Here is a 23,032-nt window from a genome sequence, read left to right on the forward strand (position 1 = left end):
CTTTTTACCTTTTCTTTTACAAACTAGAAATGTGGAATGGGCATGCATATATAAACCAACTAACAATATCCAAGTGTGGACACATGCCAAGTCACAAACGTGTCCAATACAGTTTGACCTCCTTAGGGGCCTCTAAGGAGACTTTGAACTTTCATTGAGTTCACTATATTCAGCAGGGAAATAAATGAGAAGCTTCTGAACGTCTTGACACTCATAGGAATCATCTGTGACCTCCTGGAAAGCAGTCGTGAACTTTCATTGTCAGCATTCTCACCTTGACTTTGTATAAACATATCATTCCGGATTATCCACTTAAAATAACGTTCTCAGAGAATTGAGATTTCCACTCCTTCCTTAACTTCCCTACAACCCTCTGGCTATAGTCTAGACACCGCAGTTGGCTTGTAGGTTGTAAGGAGTACAGTGCATGTTTAAATTGGCTATAGGTTTTCACAGCAATCCACTTTCTGGATAGTGCACAATCGTCATTTCTTTTCATGAAAAAATGGAGCTCAAGATAGAGTGTATACCTACCGGAGAGATCATTCGAGTGGTCAACCATGATGGAGACTTTATGTGCCCCAACTGCAAAACAGTAAGCCTGACTACATTCCTTTACATAATTCACTTTCTTAGTTTTGTAGCATCAACGTTGTTTGGTTACATTATGGTTTGGAAATCTTGTTACATATTTTTATCTTCTTTATCTTTATAAGGCGAGCCTATGCACGCTGCCACTATTGTTTAATGCTGCCTTCCATTTACCGATGCCGACTGGATAGCAGAGATTAGGAAGATTCGGAAATGCTTCTATTCAGTAATCTGGTCAAAGTGAGACATATAAGTGTCAGAGATTAGGGAGGAGGTGTTTGAAGAGCTATAGATTGCATATCTACATATATAATGTCTTCGGTTAGGTGCACGCTTGTGTCTGAGCCTCCATTAGATTAGTACGGTAATTTATACTTTAAGAAAAAGTACAGCATGCTGTTCTATTTTTCCATTAAAATTCTGAACGCCCAAATTAATACCAAACAGATCCCAGCACCATTTCTGTTCTTCATGTGAATGATCTGTTTATTTTAAGAATTACGCTTCTCTTTTCTTATAATGGAACAGTAAAATGGAAATCCGAACGTTACTGTGATCCTAGGTCTTCATGTAAGGATGCGGCACTGCAACAATCACATAACATAGACAATTGTGCTATGTGGTTATGGTATGAAGGCGCACACTAAAAATACTGATCCACATAGGTCAGTGCATTATAGACATGAGTAACGTACAATGCATATATCATTTCAGTTTGTACATGCAGAGAGAGACACGGAATACTACAGTTTTATGCTTAGAATAAGCACATTATGCATCTGTCAGGCCATCCTGGTACTTGTAGTTTAGCAGCAGCTAATGAGCGACCGAGATCAAGGATTTAAGAAATAAAACAAGAAACCCATGTCTTGAATGTAGTGTTCTTTATTTTTTAAGAACATTTATGACCACAATGCAATTTTTAGTATTTAGTTACAGATTTTTTTAACATTAAAATGAATCAAATTTGATGACCTGTAGTACTATGGAATATGATGCATTTACAGAACATTGACAAATACAATTAAACATGGCCTATACATTGGCAGCATGTCATTTTGCTGATATTGTACTCCCAAGCATTCAACAAAAAAAGCAACTTATTTATTTTTCCAGGTACAAATATAAGACATATAAACCTTTTTCTACCTTGTTTGGCCAAGTTGATATGAACATGTGATTTCTCAGGTCAGTGACTGGATCTGCTCGCAGCTCTGTGGGCTCGTCGACATTGTGGGCAGATGTAGGAGCTATGTGCCATTAAAAAATAACACTTCAGCAGCACATTGACTTTCATTTGAGTGTGCTATCGGTGTACATCCAGTTTATTTCACTGACCGAAAATTAGTTTTTGTGAACATGGCTTCTTTTTGAAATTACCATCTGGTTTTTATTAAAAAAAATTAAGCATACAGTGGGGAAAAAAAGTATTTAGTCAGCCACCAATTGTGCAAGTTCTCTCACTTAAAAAGATGAGAGAGGCCTGTAATTGACATCATGGGTAGACCTCAACTATGAGACAAAATGAGAAAACAAATCCTAAAATCACATTGTCTGATTTGGAAAGAATTTTTTTTTCAAATTTTGGTGGAAAATAAGTATTTGGTCAATTACAAAAGTTCATCTCAATACTTTGTTATATATCCTTTGTTGGCAATGACAGAGGTCAAACGTTTTCTGTAAGTCTTCACAAGGTTGGCACACACTGTTGCTGGTATGTTGGCCCATTCCTCCATGCAGATCTCCTCTAGAGCAGTGATGTTTTGGGGCTGTAGCTGGGCAACACGGACTTTCAACTCCCTCCAAAGGTTTTCTATAGGGTTTAGGTCTGGAGACTGGCTAGGCCACTCCAGGACCTTGAAATGCTTCTTACGAAGCCACTCCTTCATTGCCCTGTCGGTGTGCTTGGGATCATTGTCATGCTGAAAGACCCAGCCACGTTTCATCTTCAATGCCCTTGCTGATGGAAGGAGGTTTGCACTCAAAATCTCACGATACATGGCCCCATTCATTCTTTCATGTACACGGATCAGTCGTCCTGGTCCCTTGGCAGAGAAACAGCCCCACAGCATGATGTTGCCACCCCCATGCTTCACAGTAGGTATGGTATTCTTTGGATGCAACTCAGCATTCTTTCTCCTCCAAACACGCCAAGTTGTGTTTCTACCAAACAGTTCTACTTTGGTTTCATCTGACCATATGACATTCTCCCAATACTCTTCTGGATCATCCAAATGCTCTCTAGCAAACTTCAGACGGGCCCGGACATGTAATGGCTTAAGCAGGGGGACACGTCTGGCACTGCAGGATCTGAAGGATCTGAGGCCCTGGTGGCGTAGTGTGTTACTGATGGTAGCCTGTGTAGCGTTGGTCCCAGCTCTCTGCAGGTCATTCACTAGGTCCCCTCGTGTGGTTCTGGGATTTTTGCTCACCGTTCTTGAGATCATTTTGACCCCACGGGGTGAGATCTTGTGTGGAGCCCCAGATCGAGATAGATTATCAGTGGTCTTGTATGTCTTCCATTTTCTAATTATTGCTCCCAAATTTGATTTCTTCACACCAAGCTGCTTGCCTATTGGAGATTCAATCTTCCCAGCCTGGTGCAGGGCTACAATTTTGTTTCTGGTGTCCTTCGACAGCTCTTTGGTCTTCACAATAGTGGAGTTTGGAGTGGGACTGTTTGAGGTTGCGGACAAGTGTCTTTTATACTGATAAGTTCAAACAGGTGCCAGTACTACAGGTAATTTTATCTCAAATTAGTGTTGCCAAATAGAATAGGTGGTATAAAAATAGACAAAAGTGTCTAAAGATGCACCTTTATCATGCTGCACAAGCTGTTGTGATGAATTTGGCACTTTTTACGTTGTCTAAAAATCGGGTAGTTTAAGTATATACAGTGGGGAAAAAAAGTATTTAGTCAGCCACCAATTGTTCAAGTTCTCCCACTTAAAAAGATGAGAGAGGCCTGTAATTGACATCATAGTTAGACCTCAACTATGAGAGACAAAATGAGAAAACTAATCCTGAAAATCACATGGTCTGATTTGGAAAGACTTTTTTTTTTCAAATTTTGGTGCAAAATAAGTATTTGGTCAATTACAAACAAGCAAGATTTCTGGCTCTCACAGACCTGTAACTTCTTCTTTAAGAGGCTCCCCTGTCCTCCACTCATTAATATATATACAGTTATATGAAAAAGTTTGGGCACCCCTATTAATCTTAAGCTTAATGTTTTATAAAAATTGGTGTTTTTGCAACAGCTATTTCAGTTTGATATATGTAATAACTGTTGGACACAGTAATGTTTCTGCCTTGAAATGAGGTTTATTGTACTAACAGAAAATGTGCAATCTGCATTCAAACAAAATTTGACAGGTGCATAAGTATGGGCACCTCACCAGAAAAGTGACATTAATATTTAGTAGATCCTCCTTTTGCAAAAATAACAGCCTCTAGTCGCTTCCTGTAGCTTTTAATGATTTCCTGGATCCTGGATGAAGGTATTTTTGACCATTCCTCTTTACAAAACAATTCCAGTTCAGTTAAGTTTGATGGTCGCCGAGCATGGACAGCCCTCTTCAAATGATCCCACAGATGTTCAATGATATTCAGGTCTGGGAACTGGGATGGCCATTCCAGAATATTGTAATTGTTCCTCTGCATGAATGCCTGTGTAGATTTGGAGCGGTGTTTTGGATCATTGTCTTGCTGAAAGATCCATCCCCTGCGTAACTTCAACTTCATCACTGATTCTTGAACATTATTGTCAAGAATCTGCTGATACTGAGTGGAATCCATGCGTCCCTCAACTTTAACAAGATTCCTGGTGCCGGCATTGGCCACACAGCCCCAAAGCATGATGGAACCTCCACCAAATTTTACTGTGGGTAGCAAGTGTTTTTCTTGGAATGCTGTGTTTTTTTGCTGCCATGCATAACTCCTTTTTGTATGACCAAACAACTCAATCTTGGTTTCATCAGTCCACAGGACCTTCTTCCAAAAAGGAATTGGCTTCTCCAAATGTGCTTTTGCATACCTCAGCCGACTCTGTTTGTGGCGTGCTTGCAGAAACGGCTTCTTTCGCATCACTCTCCCATACAGCTTCTCCTTGTGCAAAGTGCGTTGTATAGTTGACCGATGCACAGTGACACCATCTGCAGCAAGTTGATGCTGCAGCTCTCTGGAGGTGGTCTGAGGATTGTCCTTAACTGATCTCACCATTCTTCTTCTCTGCCTTTCTGATGTTTTCTTGGCCTGACACTTCTGGCCTTAACAAGAACTGTCCCTGTGTTCTTCCATTTCCTTACTATGTTCCTCACAGTGGAAACTGACAGGCTAAATCTCTGAGACAGCTTTTTGTATCCTTCCCCTGAACAACTATGTTGAATAATCTTTGTTTTCAGATCATTTGACAGTTGTTTTGAGGAGCCCATGATGCCACTCTTCAGAGGAGATTCAAACAGGAGAACAACTTGCAAGTGGCCACTTTAAGTAGCTTTTCTCATGATTGCATACACCTGGCTAAGAAGTTCAAAGCTCAATGAGGTTACAAAACCAAAAAAAGTGCTTTAGTACGTCAGTAAAAAGTAGGTAGGAGTATTTAAAACAAGAAAATGATAAGGGTGCCCATACTTATGCACCTGTCAAATTTTGTTTGAATGCAGATTGCACATTTTCTGTTAGTACAATAAACCTCATTTCAAGGCAGAAACATTACTGTGTCCAACAGTTATTACATATATCAAACTGAAATAGCTGTTGCAAAAACACCAATTTTTATAAAACATTAAGCTTAAGATTAATAGGGGTGCCCAAACTTTTTCATATAACTGTATATATATACCATATTTTTCAGACTAAAAAACGTACTTTTTTCCTCCAAAAATTTGGAGGAAAGTGGGGGGTTCATCTTATAGTCCGAACATATGTTCTGTGGCTGTGGGTGGTGGGGGAGCTGTGGGGGAGCGACAGCAGAGTGGGGCACAGGAGGCAGCAGCCACCTGCTGCAGCCTACGCTGTGCCCACTGCTAAAGAAAATGAATATTCCCTGCTCCCCAGGCCCATGGGCCTGGGGAGCAGAGAATATTCATTTTCCTTAATAGCGAGCACACTGTAGCCGCAGCGCGGCTCCTGCTGTGGCGGCAGTCAGTGTGCCTGCTATTAAAGCTCATGAATATTCGCTACAACCCACTCCCATGGGTTGTAGTGAATATTCATGGTCTTTAATAGCAGGCACACTGACCGCCAGCCGCAGCAGGAGCCGCGCTGCGGCTACAGTGTGTGCGCTATTTAAGAGAGTGAATGGTCACTGCTCCCCACGCACAGAGTCCCGGCGTGGAGAGCAGTAATTATTCCAGCACAGCACTTCACTGTGTGAGGGCGCATGGCAGGGACGCCATGCATGCCCTGCCATGCGCGGCTCACACAATGAGAGTGTCGGCAGCAGAGCGGGATGCAGCGCTGGAGGAGACAGCAGGTGAGTATGATTGATTAGTTTTTTTTGTGGGCAGCGTGATGGGGATCAGGGGGTGCCATACATAACAGGATGGGGGATCAAGGGCTGCCATGAATACCAGTATGGAGGGGTGCCAAGCATACCAGGATCAAGGGGTGACATGCATACCAGGATGGGGGAATCAAGGGGTGCCATGCATACTAGGATCAAGGGGTGCCCTGCCTACCAGGAACAGTGTTTTAGCAGAGCCCCATGGGGATTGTGGGGAAGTTGTTTGCTGTCTGGCTGGAGCCGAAGAGAAAGGTGGTGTGTGTGTTCTGTATCTCACAGCAGCGCCCCTGCAAGTGAAAAGGATTCAAGTCAGGAGTGAAGCTAAGCACAGGTCAGGTAGAGTTCCTGAACTAGCAGTGCAGAATATTGTTATAACATCCCTGGCGGCGTGCTTGCATGATGCACCACCTACCACCATGCAAGACCGCAATCTTACCTGTCAGTCCATGCTGCACACTTTGCTCCAGTACCTGCTCTGTCCTTGTCTCTTGTCTGATTACTTAGGGCGTCGGCGCAGCTTTCTGCTTGTTTCTTATAGCTACTGTGTGCACAGTCCTAATGCGTCCCCAGCCTATTGCTGTGAGTCACTGGATACTTAAACCCCCTCCACCCAGTAGGAGGTGCCTGAGCAACACTTTCACTCAGTTTGTCTTTTGCAACTGAATTGTCAGGTCCTGTCCTGTATCTAGTCTGTTCTGCCACCCTGGGGGCTGAGTACCCAGGGCCGCTACCTGTACCTCTGACTTTTAGTCTGTTCCTGCCACCCTGGGGGCTGAGTACCCAGGGTCGCTACCTGTATCTCTGACTTCTAGTCTGTTTCCGCCATCCTGGGGACTGAGTCCCCAGGCTCGTTCCTGTATCTTGTTCCCGGTTCAGTTCCTGTCTGAACAGTGTCCTAGCTCGTTACTTGTTTCTCTCTATGTCCCTTTTCCTGCAGTGTCTGAACCTGCAGCTAACTCCAACTCGTTGTCTCTGTACTTCTGTTTGTGAGTTTTGTGTCCACTCGCTACTTCATTGTAAGTACCTTGTGTGTATCTGGTTCTGCTTGTCTCCTTTCCCTGCCTCCGTATCTGCCTCCTGTGTTCTTGCCATCTTCCTGTGTTTTCCAGTCTCTTCCATGTGAACAGAGCCCTGTCCCATCTGCATTCACCCGCTGCTCTGTTCTGCTCTGCTTGTTCACCGCTCTGGCGGTTCCGCTCTGCTCCGCTTGTTTACCGCACCTGCGGTTCTGTTCTGCTCTGCTTGTTCACCGCTCCGGCGGTTCCGCTTGTTTACCGCACCTGCGGTTCTGTTCTGATCTGCTTGTTCACAGCTTCGGCGGTTCCGCTCTGCTCCGCTTGTTTACCGCACCTGTGGTTTTGCTCCGCTCTGGTTGTTCACCGCACCTGCGGTTTTGCTCCGCTCTGCTTGTTCACCGCACCTGCGGTTTTGCTCCGCTTTGCCTGTTCACCGCACCTGCGGTTTTGCTCCGCTCTGCTTGTTCACCGCACCTGCGGTTTTGCTCCACTCTGCTTGTTCACCGCACCTGCAGTTTTGCTCCGTTCTGCTTGTTCACTGCACCTGCAGTTTTGCTCTGCTCTGCTTGTTCACCGCACCTGTGGTTTTGCTCCGCTCTGCTTGTTCACCGCACCTGCGGTTTTGCTTCGCTCTGCTTGCTCACCACACCTGCGGTTTTGCTCCACTCTGCTTGTTCACCGCTCCTGCAGTTTTGCTCCGCTCTGCTTGTTCCCCGCACCTGCGATTTGCTCCGCTCTGCTTGTTCACCACTCCTGCGGTTTTGGTCTGCTAGTCCACCGCACCTGCGGCTCTGTTCCTGTATCCCAGTCTGTTCTGGTCCCTATCCAGCCTGCGTTCATACCTGCCAGTATCTGCCTGTCTGCATTCCAGCCGTGCCTGTCAGCACCTGCCTGTCTGCATACCAGCCATGCCTGCCAGTACCCACCTGCCTTCATACCAGCCGTGCCTGCTAAGTACCCACCTGCTGTCATACCAGCCGTGCCTGCCAGTACCCACCTGTCTGCATACTAGCTAACCTGCCTGTTCCTGCATTCCCCGGTGTGGGTCAACAGCTGTGACCGGGGTCTGACCTGGAGTAGCACCTGGTCCCTCTGCTCGGTTCCTCCCTGGTTCACGGAGTCGACTGAGCTGCCGTGCGACCTTGGTCGGATCGGGTTGATACTTAGTTACGCCCCTCCGGGCACTCCTCGGTTCATGGTACAGTGGGATCACTAATCACGCTCACGCCAGTCAGTCCGGGCGCGAGCGTAACAGTTTGCTCAGGCCATGCTTCCCGTTGAGCCCCACGGCCCTTCGCTCTCAGAGACATTTGAATCCTTGTCTGGTGAATACGTGCACCAAGAAAAATTTTTTTCTCAAGCTGTGGCCCAGGCGATTTACACACCAGCCCAAATGGATCTATCAGCACTCGTTCCTGCGGATCCACCACGGTACTATGGAGATCCAAAACGAAGCCATGCATTTGTGGAGCAATGCATGCTGCATTTCAAATTCTATGCTCACTATTTTCCTACCGATCGGGTTAAAGTAGCATTCATGATGTCCTACCTAGCGGGTGATGCCTTGAAATGGATCACCCCCCCTATGGGAAGCATGGGATCCTATCGTCTCTGACCTGCAGGCCTTCCTGGTGGCTTTTCTAATGGTCTTCGATGACCCTAATCCTGAGGCTTCTGCTAAAGCTTCCCTTCCCAGTATCCTGGAGCAGCCCCGATGGGTAATGTGTGTAGGTAGTATACCAGTTCTCCAGCCTGAAGAGACTGCTGCCCACACAGAATCCACACAGGATGACAATGCTCCACAGAATACTTATCTTCCCAACCTCAAGAGGCAGTCCAGACGTGCAAGGCGTAGAGGTAAACAGTCACGCCAGGTTCTATCCTCCCAAAGACCTCCTGTTTCCCGGCCTGTAGAGGCAGCTTTCCGCACAGAATCCATGAAGGATGACTATGTTCGTCAGGCAAAGCAGAAGCCAGAACTCAGTCACAAAATCGGATTGCGGTCCGCTGCGGTTGTTTGGGACCCCCTGATGGTCTTTGTCCAGGGGAGGTTGGAGAATCCCAAGACATTAGGCCTGTAGGAGAGGCTGCCCTTGGCGTTAGTGTTTCCTCTCCACAGATGACCATGACTGTCTCCGTGGCAAGTGAAGGCCTCGGATTAACCGGAAGTTTCGGGCTTAAAGCCTTGAAGAGTCGGTGTATGATTCCTGTCCGACAACTCCAGAAGCCGGTTTGGGCATTGTCAGCAGAAGGACGAGCCCTACTCAGAAACAGTCAAAATATGTCTGTACAAATTAAGCTCAAGATTGGAGCATTACACATGAAGAAGTTCACATTCCAGGTGCTGTCTGGTTTACCCAACAGTCGTCAAGAGCCGAGAGATTTAGTGCCCGCTCAGGTCTGGAGTTTCTGCATGGTGTTTCCTGGGGGACTGCTGAGGTGTAAGGGGTGTCCAGTCCCCATATCTTCAGGACAGTCAGCAGTTTCTTCTTCTTCTTCACCAGATCTGCTAGTCGCTGACTCGCTGTGCGCTAAAGTCTCCGAAGGAAGGGAAGCGGAGGCATTGTCCCCACACAGTCTCGACGATTGTATCAATGATCTGGCTTTAGGCACCGCCCCACCTCGCAGACGTGTCATCTCAGAAACCAGACTGAGGTTGGTCCCTAAGCAAGGATCCTCCATCTCTAACAAATCTGGCAATAAGTCCATCAAGGCGGTGGCTACCTCCAAGTCTCTGCACCCCTCCAACCAGGCGGAGGACCTCCAGTTGCCTCCTGAATCCTCCGGGGTACTATCTGATAACAAATGGAGAGAGACTTTTCTGCACCCTGTACCTGGTACTTCGCCCACTTCATCCAGTAAGCTTGGTAAAGTGTACGTCAAAGCGGTGGTTAACCCCGAGTCTCTGCACCCCTCCAACCTGGTGAAGGACCTCCAGTTGTCCCGTGAATCCTTTGGGGTACTTCCCGATGATAACAAATGGAAAGAGACTTTTCTGCACCCTGTACCTGGTACTTCGCCCACTTCATCCAGTAAGCTTGGCAAAGTGCACGTCAAGGCGGTGGTTTCCCCCGAGTCTCTGCACTCCTCCAACCCGGTGGAGGATCTCCAGTTGTCCCGTGAATCCTTTGGGGTGCTACCCGATATTAATAAGTGGAGAGAGACTTTCCTGTGTCCTGTTCCTGGTACCTCGCCCATTTCATCTGTTGCTGAAGATGGCCCGATGGAAGGAAGCATCCTAGTTACCAAGATGATGAGACCAGCTTTGTTCCCTGTAGTGGACAGAAGAGGAAATCTTCTTGAGGAGAAGGATCGGCCTCTAAATTCTCTGCAGAAAATCCTTGCTGGCTGGAGGAAGAGGGGGCGTAAAGGGGGGGGGGGTTACTGTAATATCCCTGGCGACGTGCTTGCATGGTGCACCACCTCCCACCATGCAAGACTGCAATCTTACCTGTCAGTCCATGCTGCACTCTTTTCTCCAGTACCTGCTCTGTCCCTGTCTCTTGTCTGATTGCTTAGGGCGTCGGCGCGGCTTTCTGCTTGTTTCTTATAGCTACTGTGTGCACAGTCCTAATGCGTCCCCAGCCTATTGCTGTGAGTCACTGGATACTTAAACCCCCTCCACCCAGTAGGAGGTGCCTGAGCAACACTTTCACTCAGTTTGTCTTTTGCAACTGAGTTGCCAGGTCCTGTCCTGTATCTAGTCTGTTCTGCCACCCTGGGGGCTGAGTACCCAGGGCCGCTACCTGTACTTCTGACTTTTAGTCTGTTCCCGCCACCCTGGGGGCTGAGTACCCAGGGTCGCTACCTGTATCTCTGACTTCTAGTCTGTTTCCGCCACTCTGGGGGCTGAGTTCCCAGGCTCGTTCCTGTATCTTGTTCCCGGTTCAGTTCCTGTCTGAACAGTGTCCTAGCCCGTTACTTGTTTCTCTCTATGTCCGTACCTTCCCTTTTCCTGCAGTGTCTGAACCTGCACCTAACTCCAACTCGTTGTCTCTGTACTTCTGTTTGTGAGTTTTGTGTCCACTCGCTACTTCATTGTAAGTACCTTGTGTGTTTCTGGTTCTGTTTGTCCCCTTTCCCTGCCTCCGTATCTGCCTTCTATGTTCTTGCCATCTTCCTGTGTTTTCCAGTCTGTTCCATGTGAACAGAGCCCTTTCCTGTCTGCCTTCACCTTCTGCTCTGTTCTGCTCTGCTTGTTCACCGCTCCGGTGGTTCCGCTCTGTTCCGCTTGTTTACCGCACCTGCGGTTCTGTTCTGCTCTGCTTGTTCACCGCTCCGGCGGTTCCACTCTGTTCCACTTGTTTACCGCACCTGCGGTTCTGTTCTGCTCTGCTTGTTCACCGCTCCAGCGGTTCCGCTCTGCTCTGCTTGTTCACCGCACCTGCGGTTTTGCTCCGCTCTGCTTGTTAACCGCACCTGCGGTTTTGCTCCAGTCTGCTTGTTCACTGCACCTGCGGTTTTGCTCTGCTCTGCTTGTTCACCGCACCTGCAGTTTTGCTCCACTCTGCCTGTTCACCGCACCTGCGGCTTTGCCCCACTCTGCTTGTTAACCGCACCTGCGGTTTTCCTCCGCTCTGCTAGTCTACCGCACCTGCGGCACTGTTCCTGTATCCCAGTCATCCATACCTGCCAGTATCTGCCTATCTGCATTCCGGCCGTGCCGGTCAGCACCCGCCTGTCTGCATACCAGCCGTGCCTGCCAGTACCCACCTTCCTTCATACCAGCCGTGCCTGCTAAGTATCCACCTGCTGTCATACCAGTCGTGCCTGCCAGTACCCACCTGTCTGCATACCAGCTAACTTGCCTGTTCCTGCATTCCCCGGTGTAGGTCAACAGCTGTGACCGGGGTCTGACCTGGAGTAGCACCTGGTCCCTCTGCTCGGTTCCTCCCTGGTTCACGGAGTTGACTGAGCCGCCGTGCGACCTTGGTCGGATCGGGTTGCTACTAATTTTACGCCCCTCCAGGCACTCCTCGGTTCATGGTACAGTGAGATCACTAATCACGTTCACACCAGTCAGTCCGTGTGCGAGCGTAGCAATTGTCAGGCAGAAAGATAAGGACTGGAAGAAATTGTGTCATCTCCCTCAGCAAACCACCCCCCCCTCCTCTATCTCACTGTGGTGTAAAGCACAGTAATGCCTTTGCATTAGAACTGTGCTGTCCTGTACTACTGGGAAGACTGTGAACTGCTGTGCTGCTAAGGAAACTGTACTGTTTGTCACTGGAGCCTGTTGCTCATAAGACTTAACTTGCACTGGCTGTGCAGCTTCTTATTAAATGCTACTGTCCTAACGTTTATGGGGACTCTTGTCAAGTGTGTCGTGTCAGCATGTGAAACAACCTACGTGTCTGTGCCTGAGGGTCAATACCATTGTGTGCCTGAGAGAAGCTGCAGCACATGGTCTATGGTCGCCTTGGGTAACGGTTCCCCCAGGATTCCAGAGAATTCAAGTAACCTGTCTCACCCCTATCTGAACCTAGCGGCGTGCGTGTAACACCTTGCTTTTTTCCCTTTTCCAGGCTAAATTTCCCATGTTAAGTTTAAAAATATTCCAGAGAAACCCTTTTCGCATTCTGTATTTTTAGCTGGGCATCTGCTGGCTGACATGGCAGGAGACCTTCTGTTCCTTCTTACCAGGTGGTCAGGGGCATTCTAGGAGTTGGAGCTGTTGTTGTTTCACAGCAGCTGGAGTACAGTAGGTTGCTGATCCTGGAGTCTTGTCGAACAGCTTGTTTGAATGGTGACTAACAGGTAACAACAATCAATCCACTGTCTCAGGAGCAATATACTATATAATGTTTCACTGCTGAGCACTAGCTTCAGTTAGATCTGCGCTTACATCCACGATGGCCTTAGTCAACCCAAGACTCAAGATCAGCTACTCTTCTCTAGATTTAAAGGGGTGGTATGAAAACCAACTTAATTTTCCTCCTAAATCCCTATCTATTTGATGCCATAAACGAAACTATTTTCTAATATACTTGAATTAAAAATCCCTATCCTTCCCTAACTACATTATCTAACTATCTAACTGCTATTCTTTTTTTTTCTACTTCCTTTTTTGATGACACTTCATTTGAGAATCCCAGTGCATGCTGGGATACACAAAGTGTCATCAGGTGGCAGATGCTGCAGTCACTGCCGCAGCCCCCGCCCCGTCCCTGAAATGAAGCATTATCAGCGACACTTGTTTCAGGGGCTGGGCTAGTCCTTGTGTGATGTGCACAATGACAAAGCGCTCTCTGTTGTTGGGTCAGATCAGAAGTAACGAGCCGTCACCAGGGCTCGCTGTCAGAATACCAGGTGTGCAGAGACCAGTGTGAATCCCGCAAATGAGTTACGCCTCTCCTGCCGGCACGTTATTTCTGATCTGAGCCAGCAACAGAGAGCGCGTTGTCATTGTACAAATCGTTCAGGGACTAGCCCAGCCCTTGAAACAAGCGTCACTGATGATGCTTCATTTCAGGGAAAGGGAAGGGACTGTGGCAGTGACCGCAGCCTCTGCCCCCTAATGAAGCTTCATTTCAGTATCTCAGCATGCACTGGGATTCTCAAACAAAGCATCATAAAAAAAGAAGTGAAAAAAAGCTGTTATATAGTGCAGTTGGGGATGAATAGGGAATTTTTAACTCAAGTATATTAGAAAATAGTTTAGATTATGGCATCAAATAGAGAGGTATTAAGAATGAAAATTTGTTTGGTTTTCAAACCATCCCTTTGAGGCTCAGATTCTGCACGGCTTGTTAGGCTGAGCAACAATATTGGGTCTAGTGTGGATTTGGGTGTCACTAGGCTGCAAACAGGGGCTGCACTCTCAGAAGCTTCCTACAACTTCAGGGTCACATCCCTCATTGTCTGATCTGTCCCTGAACTATAGCACATTATACAAAGACCAATATTTCCACCATTATTCTGCCATATAATGGCCAGATACATAGTTCCATTCAGAAGCTCTGCAAACTCATCCCACTACAGATCTTACAGGAAATAAAGACGATCTTTGTGCAAATTGTATGACTTGTCGGCACCATTTTGATGAGTTTGGAGCAAATAAAGTTATTCTTTATTGTGATGATTTTTGGGGGAGGGGTGGAGGAGGCTTATAAAACAATTATAATGGTTTACATGGATTTTTGGGGCGCAGCTTATTTGCCCAGACAAGTGTTTTCCTGTCCCATTAGCTCCATAAGTAATCATTCCTGCAAGTACAAAACTTTGGATGTCTGACTGGCAGCAGATAGCGGCAGCAGCTAGTGGTATCAGATAGTGGCAGCAGATACTGGCAGCAGCTAGTGGTATCAGATAGTGGCAGCAGATACTGGCAGCAGCTAGTGGTATCAGATGGTGGCAGCAGATAGCGGCAGCAGCTAGTGGTATCAGATAGTGGCAGCAGATACTGGCAGCAGATAATGGTATCAGATAGTGGTATCAGATACTGGCAGCAGATAGTGGTATCAGATGGTGGCAGCAGGTAGTGGTATCAGATGGTGGCAGCAGATACTGGCAGCAGATAGTGGTATCAGATGATGGCAGCAGCAGATGCTGGCAGCAGATAGTGGTATCAGATACTGGCAGCAGATAGTGGTATCAGATGGTGGCAGCAGATACTGGCAGCAGATAGTGGTATCAGATGGTGGCAGCAGCAGATACTGGCAGCAGATAGTGGTATCAGATAGTGGCAGCAGATACTGGCAGCAGATAGTGGTATCAGATAGTGGCAGGAGATACTGGCAGCAGATAGTGGTATCAGATAGTGGCAGCAGATACTGGCAGCAGCTAGTGGTATCAGATATTGGCAGCAGATACTGGCAGCAGATACTGGCAGCAGCTAGTGGTATCAGATAGTGGCAGCAGATACTGGCAGCAGATAATGGTATCAGATGGTGGCAGCAGCAGATACTGGCAGCTGATAGTGGTATCAGATAGTGGCAGGAGATACTGGCAGCAGATAGTGGTATCAGATAGAGAGAAACACAAGAGAGAGCTGAGTGTGCAGCATATAGAAAAGAGCTTTATTAGTAGAAGTATAAATATAAATACATCATATTACATCTATAAAAAATAGATACAAATGGGGAGACAGTACAAGACCATGAGAATGCAACACGGTTATCCATAGTTAACCATAATAACAGAATCATGTGAAGAGGGGAAATAACAATAAAATATGCAAAAAAAAAATTAGAGAACAAAAATGATAACTCAAAACTAATAAAATAAACTAGGACAAAAAAGCTCACTGCCATAAGATGATCAGAACAGGAGGGGCCACAGGAGAGCATGCAAACAAGGAGCATAAGCTACATAACATCCCAAAGGGGATAGTCATAAACGCATGTTGACAGAAATGACTCCTCCATGGCACTAAAAAGGTGAGCCATGGTGGCTGTCATTCAAAAAAGGGGAGGCGCAGGACTAAAAAGCACAAAAATGTGTCATAGAAAGGGTGAGAAGCCCAGATTTTCATTCAGACCCCGCGGCGCCAAGGTGTTAAGGGTGATGATCCATCTCGCCTCCTTCTGGGCAAGGAGGCGTTTGGCGTTACCCCCCCGGGAGCCAAGGCATACCTTATCGATCCCCCGTACTCTAAGTGAGCGGGGGTCACAGTTATGGACGGCCTTGAAATGCCGTGGTAATGTCTTCAGCTCCCGGGGGTCCGTGGTGGTGCGAGCAGCGACAATGTCCCGGACGTGCTCCCGAACTCTGATTCTAAGCTCCCTGCTAGTTAATCCTATATAGATTAACTGGCACTCACATGTGGCAAAGTAAACCACATGTGTAGTGCCACATGATATATAATGACGAATGTCAAATTGGCGGGAGCCATCAGAGTTGGGGAACGACGTACAACGTAGGACATTGTCGCATGCAATGCAATGGCCGCAAGGAAAAGAGCCCACCGTGGGGCCGCGGGATCCAAAGAAATTGGGGCGCGAGGGGACGTAGTGGCTGGAAACCAGAACGTCCCCTAGCGTCCTCGATCGTCGTGGCGTCATGTGAGGAAAGTCTCCTAAGCAGTCACGAAGGGAGGGCTCCGTGTGAAGAATACTCCAGTATCGAGAGAGGATCCGCCGCATCGATCCCCACTCATGGTTGAATGTGGATATGTAGCGGATCCTCTCAGGAGTTACATGTCTAGGCACCGGGGGGGGATAAATAAGATGGTCCCTGGGCGTAATGCGAGCTCTCTTATAGCCACGGCCAATGCATCGATTGCTGTAACCACGTTGTTTGAAGCGGTCAGCAAGATCTGTCGCCTGTTTCTCAAAACTGGAGTTGGTGGAGCAAATACGCCTCATCCTGAGGAACTGTCCCACTGGAACGGCTCTGATGGTAGAGTGATCATGAGACGAGGAGGCATGTATCAGGGAATTGACTGCAGTAGGCTTCCTATACACATCAGTCTGGATATGGCCATCTGGATCCACCTCAAGGGTGATATCCAGGAAGTCAATCCGGGTGGAATGATGGGCATAGGTAAGCCTAATTGCCTGGGTATTAGAATTGAGTCTTAACATAAAATCGTCGAGCTCCTCCACCGTCCCCTGCCAGAAAAACAGGATATCGTCTATATATCGAATCCATGACACGACCCGGTCTGCGCCCTGCACTCCCTCGTCGCCAAAAATATCTCTCTCCCACGCACCCAGGAAGAGATTGGCATACGAGGGAGCACAGGCCGCACCCATGGCCGTGCCACGTCTCTGGAGATATACCGTGTCATTGAAAAGAAAATAGTTGTGGGTGAGGACGAAATGGAGGAGCTCAAGGATAAATTCCCTGGAAGATCCGTCCAAGTTCGAGCCCCCCAGGAAGAGGCGCACCGCAGACAGGCCCAGATCATGACTGATGCATGTGTACAGACTCTCGACGTCGGCCGTGACCATAAGGGTACCATCTGTCACAAGGGCGCCGTCAACCCGTGTAAGGACGTCCGTCGTGTCTTTGACATAAGTGGTATCAGATAGTAGCAGCAGATAGTGGTATCAGATACTGGCAGCAGATAGTGGTATCAGATGGTGGCAGCAGATACTGGCAGCAGATAGTGGTATCAGATGGTGGCAGCAGCAGATACTGGCAGCAGATAGTGGTATCAGATAGTGGCAGGAGATACTGGCAGCAGATAGTGGTATCAGATAGTAGCAGCAGATAGTGGTATCAGATACTGGCAGAAGATAGTGGTATCAGATGGTGGCAGCAGATATTGGCAGCAGATAGTGGTATCAGATGGTGGCAGCAGCAGATACTGGCAGCAGATAGTGGTATCAGATAGTGGCAGCAGATACTGGCAGCAGATAGTGGTATCAGATGGTGGCAGCAGCAGATACTGGCAGCAGATAGTGGTATCAGATAGTGGCAGGAGATACTGGCAGCAGATAGTGGTATCAGATAGTGGCAGGAGATACTGGCAGCAGATAGTGGTATCAAATAGTGGCAGCAGATAGTGGTATCAGATAGTGGCAGCAGATACTGGCAGCAGATAGTGGTATCAGATGGTGGCAGCAGCAGATACTGGCAGCAGATAGTGGTATCAGATGGTGGCAGCAGCAGATACTGGCAGCAGATAGTGGTATCAGATAGTGGCAGGAGATACTGGCAGCAGACAGTGGTATCAGATACTGGCAGAAGATAGTGGTATCAGATGGTGGCAGCAGATACTGGCAGCAGATAGTGGTATCAGATGGTGGCAGCAGCAGATACTGGCAGCAGATAGTGGTATCAGATGGTGGCAGGAGATACTGGCAGCAGATAGTGGTATCAGATGGTGGCAGCAGCAGATACTGGCAGCAGATAGTGGTATCAGATAGTGGCAGGAGATACTGGCAGCAGATAGTGGTATCTGATGGTGGCAGCAGATAGTGGTATCAGATGGTGGCAGCAGCAGATACTGGCAGCAGATAGTGGTAGGAGATACTGGCAGCAGATAGTGGTATCAGATAGTGGCAGGAGATACTGGCAGCAGATAGTGGTATCAGATAGTAGCAGCAGATAGTGGTATCAGATGGTGGCAGCAGCAGATACTGGCAGCAGATAGTGGTATCAGATAGTGGCAGCAGATACTGGCAGCAGATAGTGGTATCAGATGGTGGCAGCAGCAGATACTGGCAGCAGATAGTGGTATCAGATAGTGGCAGGAGATACTGGCAGCAGATAGTGGTATCAGATAGTGGCAGGAGATACTGGCAGCAGATAGTGGTATCAAATAGTGGCAGCAGATAGTGGTATCAGATAGTGGCAGCAGATACTGGCAGCAGATAGTGGTATCAGATGGTGGCAGCAGCAGATACTGGCAGCAGATAGTGGTATCAGATGGTGGCAGCAGCAGATACTGGCAGCAGATAGTGGTATCAGATAGTGGCAGGAGATACTGGCAGCAGACAGTGGTATCAGATACTGGCAGAAGATAGTGGTATCAGATGGTGGCAGCAGATACTGGCAGCAGATAGTGGTATCAGATGGTGGCAGCAGCAGATACTGGCAGCAGATAGTGGTATCAGATGGTGGCAGGAGATACTGGCAGCAGATAGTGGTATCAGATGGTGGCAGCAGCAGATACTGGCAGCAGATAGTGGTATCAGATAGTGGCAGGAGATACTGGCAGCAGATAGTGGTATCTGATGGTGGCAGCAGATAGTGGTATCAGATGGTGGCAGCAGCAGATACTGGCAGCAGATAGTGGTAGGAGATACTGGCAGCAGATAGTGGTATCAGATAGTGGCAGGAGATACTGGCAGCAGATAGTGGTATCAGATAGTGGCAGCAGATAGTGGTATCAGATGGTGGCAGCAGCAGATACTGGCAGCAGATAGTGGTATCAGATAGTGGCAGGAGATACTGGTATCAGATAGTGGCAGCAGATAGTGGTATCAGATGGTGGCAGCAGCAGATAGTGGTATCAGATAGTGGTATCAGATAGTGGCAGCAGATGGTGGCAGCAGATGGTGGCAGCAGATGGTGGCAGCGGATAGTGGCAGCGGATAGTGGTATCAGATAGTGGCAGCAGATGGTGGCAGCAGATGGTGGCAGCAGATGGTGGCAGCGGATAGTGGCAGCGGATAGTGGTATCAGATAGTGGCAGCGGATAGTGGTATCAGATAGTGGCAGCAGATGGTGGCAGCAGATGGTGGCAGCGGATGGTGGCAGCGGATGGTGGCAGCAGATAGTGGTATCAGATAGTGGCAGGAGATACTGGTATCAGATAGTGGCAGCAGATAGTGGTATCAGATGGTGGCAGCAGCAGATAGTGGTATCAGATAGTGGCAGCAGATAGTGGCAGCGGATGGTGGCAGCGGATGGTGGCAGCGGATGGTGGCAGCGGATAGTGGTATCAGATAGTGGCAGAGGATTCTGCTCCAGCTGATAATGCTGCCCCTCCACACACAGGCAGTGCCCGTTACTAGGGTAGCAGGCTAGTAATGTAAGGCATGTATGTACACCCTACAGCATGCACAGCTCCGGGCACGGTGCCAGGCTCGCCCAGTGAGCGGCACGTGTGGGTGGCAGCAGTGGGTGTATTATACGTGCAGTCACTGGTATCTCGGGGTCAGGGTGGGAGGAGCTATCAGTGGCCACGCCTCGTCCAATTGGGGATGCAACGGAGGTGCGCATGCGCAGTGACTGAGAGGCTGGGACTGTCCCAGAGAAAGAGTTGTGGTCTCCCGGCCGGCGGAGCCTCATAGTGACCTGTAGTCAGGTGAGATGCCGGGGAACTGGGGGCGCAGTGGTCGGGTGCCGGCAGCCATGGTGAGCAGTCACGTTTTCATGAGCTTGTGATAGACCCGCTGAATGAGACTCCTGTGTGAGAGGAGATGGTGACCTGTGAGAGGCAGCGGCTCCTGCCTGAGAGACAGATATGTGCAGACTGTAACCGGGTGTGACGTGTCAGGGGAACTGCAAGTGCCAGCATTCCTGTGGGGTAGTGTGTACAGGTTATACCGGGGAGATTGTTGGGGCAGATGCTACACGAGTGTCAGGTAAGCAGCACTGGGAAACCCCATATTCCTACACAGTCCCCCCATATAGGGGCGGAAACCTACAGATCCCCCTATCTGCCCTGCCATCCTCCGGTCGTACCCCAGTGACATCCCCATGGTCACTAATAATCGGTACATGAGATATCTCTTAAATTTGTCTTTTTTTTTTTTGTTGTATTATATGAAAAAGTTTAGAAATTCGATAATTTGCCTGAGAGGACAGGTTTCATATTGAGAAAATCTGCAGATTAATGGGCTCGGTGACCCCAGGGCTCGGTGACCCCAGGGCTCGGTGACCCCAGGGCTCGGTGACCGGTGTTTCTGCGAAGGATCCATCCTGACTGATCACTTCTGTGTTACCCCAGCTTCCTATGTAATCACCACACGCTGCCCTGGCTTCACACTGACTATTCTCAGCCCTCGGTGGTCAGTGGGCTGTGTAAAATAATGCCTTGGCTGTGTCTGCCCAGTTCACATTGCTGTATTAGGTCCATTTCTTATCGGTCAGAAATATGACATAACAGTTCACACTTTAGCAGAAATGGGACAACTTTGGGTGAAAAACTGAGAACTTGCGATGGTGAAAAAAGATATAAATAGGAAAAAAAAAATCCTTAACACATGTGAATGTGATCCACATACAATAGTGTAGTGTGAATGCGTGCTTAGGTAGCTTTCTATAAGTTATAAGGGATTGGTGCTCTAGCTGCTCGTAATGTGGTGAAATGAACAAAGTCTTTACACCGAAAAATAATATTCATATGCTGCTCACATGTGCAAGACTTTCTCAGGGTGGGCTGTATTCTGTGTTATTTCATGAAATACATTAGCCTGTGTCACATAGATATATGCCACCCTCAGTGTCTAGGGCAACACTTTCTGCACATTCTGCCGTGCCCGGAGAGATTGCCAAGACATGTATATACTGCGTTGACTGAAGAGATTGTCATGTCATGCACGTGCTGCCCTGACTGAAGAGAATGCCATGCAGGTAACAGATAGGAAAGGCATGCGAAAGAACGGTATTTATGATAATAGCTATATCAGATTTTTGTGCCGTTATCACTTTTTTTTTTCCCCCTTGAATTTTTTAGAATAATCACTAACCTTGCATTAAATTTTAGAGATATCCTGTTACATTCTTATCTACAGAAGAAAGTAAGGTGTGTCCGGCAAGTATGCAAACACAGATAGTGAATGTGCGCTGGTTTGCAGCTGCTGCCCATCTCATGTACACCATGTGTATGTCTACAAGAAGCAGTCGCAGGGCCCGTAGGTGTAGGGCCCGGGGAGATTCTACCTTTTTATCTGCAGCGCTTCGCAGCCTTTTGTTGTGTAATCTGTTTGTGTGTTATACAATAGACAGACTGGCACGCTTCTTTGTTGCTTGCATTTTGCTCACTTCCTACACTGGCACAGGGCATAGTAGTGGTATGCAGTCAGGCCCTGTGGGCCTCCGCTGTTATTTTGGCTTCCAGAAATAGTCTAGCAGCTGCGCTTGTCCCCAGCTGTTCTGTCATGAAGGGGGGCAATCTCTGTACTTGTCATGCTTGTTAGTAGACTGCAGTGTGGCATTGTATATTATGTCTATGGAGTTTATCTGCCCAGAATTAGGCTACGTTCACACAACTGCGTTTTTTAGTCCGAATGCTGTCCTTTAAAAAAACCCAAAACTGACAGCACTCGGACCAATGTTATTTACTAATGGTCATTCTTTATATGACCGTGTTATTGTTTTTTTTCACCGACTGAATATCCGCATGAAAAAATTGCAGCATTCACTAGTGTCCGTATTTTGATTTAGACTCTCCTATTGAAATCTGTGGGTGCGCAAAAATAATCGATTCCCATATGGGTTCACTGTATAGTATCTGATTTTTATGGATACATGGCAATACTTTATCATAGGAAACTGTATTTTATCTTGTAAATTTTATTTACCCATGATGTGTAAAAACGGATGTCATGAAAATTGGACGATTTTTGTGATATGCTCGTGTGAGCTGGTATATAAGCTCAGGTGCCAGTCTGCCATAGCGGAGTACAGGCTGGTGTTCTTTCAGAAGATTTTGGTGGTGATATACATCAATGCTATGTTTGCTTTTTGCAACTTTAATATGAAAATAAATGGCGAAATTATGACTGACTCTCTGTAGAATAAATCTTATGGTATACCTCCTATAGACATGTCCTATGTGTGCACATGAAAGAAGGAACTGAATTTAGAATCTTAGCACTAATGTGAATGTTCAAGTTCCTCGAGTGAATCCTGGACACTTGGGGACTTTCACGCTGGGCATTCTTCTGCAAACTCTGAGAGGCAGCTGTACACTGCTGACTAAACCCTTCACATGCTGTGATAAATATCCAAATCATTAGTTGACATGCTGCAGAAGTCAAGCCTGCAGCACTGGTCAATTGACGCTGCAGGTTTTCTCCACAGTAAAACAAGTACAAGTGCTTCTCACTAAATTAGAATATCATCAAAAAGTTTATATATTTCAGTTCCTCAATACAAAAAGTAAACTCATATATTATATAGAGTGATTACATACAGAGTGATCTATTTCAAGTGTATATTTCTGTTAATGTTGATGATTATGGCTTACAGCCAATGAAAACACAAAAGTCATTATCTCCGCAAATTAGAATAATTAACAAACAACACCTGCAAATGCTTCCTAAGCATTTAAAAAGGTCCCTTAGGCTATGTGCCCACGATGCAGAAATGCTCTGGATTTTTTCCAGAGCGTTTCTGCATCTCCCTGGCAGAAAAAACGCATGCGGATTGTACATGCGTTTTTCCTGCCAGGGACATGCGGATGTGAAGCGTTCTTCACATGCATTTCTGCATGCGGGTTGACAAGAGCTTTCCAAGAGATTTTAGCATCACTTGGAAAGTGCTTGTCAACTTGGTCACACTATATAAATCCATGCAA

General features: G+C 47.3%; 1 protein-coding gene across 4 annotated transcripts in view; it reads left to right on the forward strand.

The window, feature by feature from the left end:
* The first annotated feature begins 397 nt into the window (after positions 1–397).
* Positions 398–23,032, forward strand: part of MYO1C (myosin IC) — a 152,885-nt gene continuing 130,250 nt past the window's right edge. The window contains exon 1 of one of the 4 annotated variants that reach the window (XM_073667742.1): positions 398–595. In XM_073667742.1, coding sequence (XP_073523843.1) covers positions 506–595 — 90 coding nt within the window. In that variant the 5' untranslated portion in view covers positions 398–505. Of the gene's footprint in view, positions 596–19,678; positions 19,864–20,070; positions 20,094–23,032 lie in introns of those variants that run through there. The other 3 variants (XM_073667747.1, XM_073667744.1, XM_073667746.1) reach the window with 3 other exon arrangements.

The sequence above is a fragment of the Phyllobates terribilis genome, unplaced genomic scaffold (genome assembly GCF_046119375.1).
Source record: "Phyllobates terribilis strain yellow unplaced genomic scaffold, ASM4611937v1 Scaffold_2__4_contigs__length_985480577, whole genome shotgun sequence".
NCBI lineage: Eukaryota > Metazoa > Chordata > Amphibia > Anura > Dendrobatidae > Phyllobates > Phyllobates terribilis.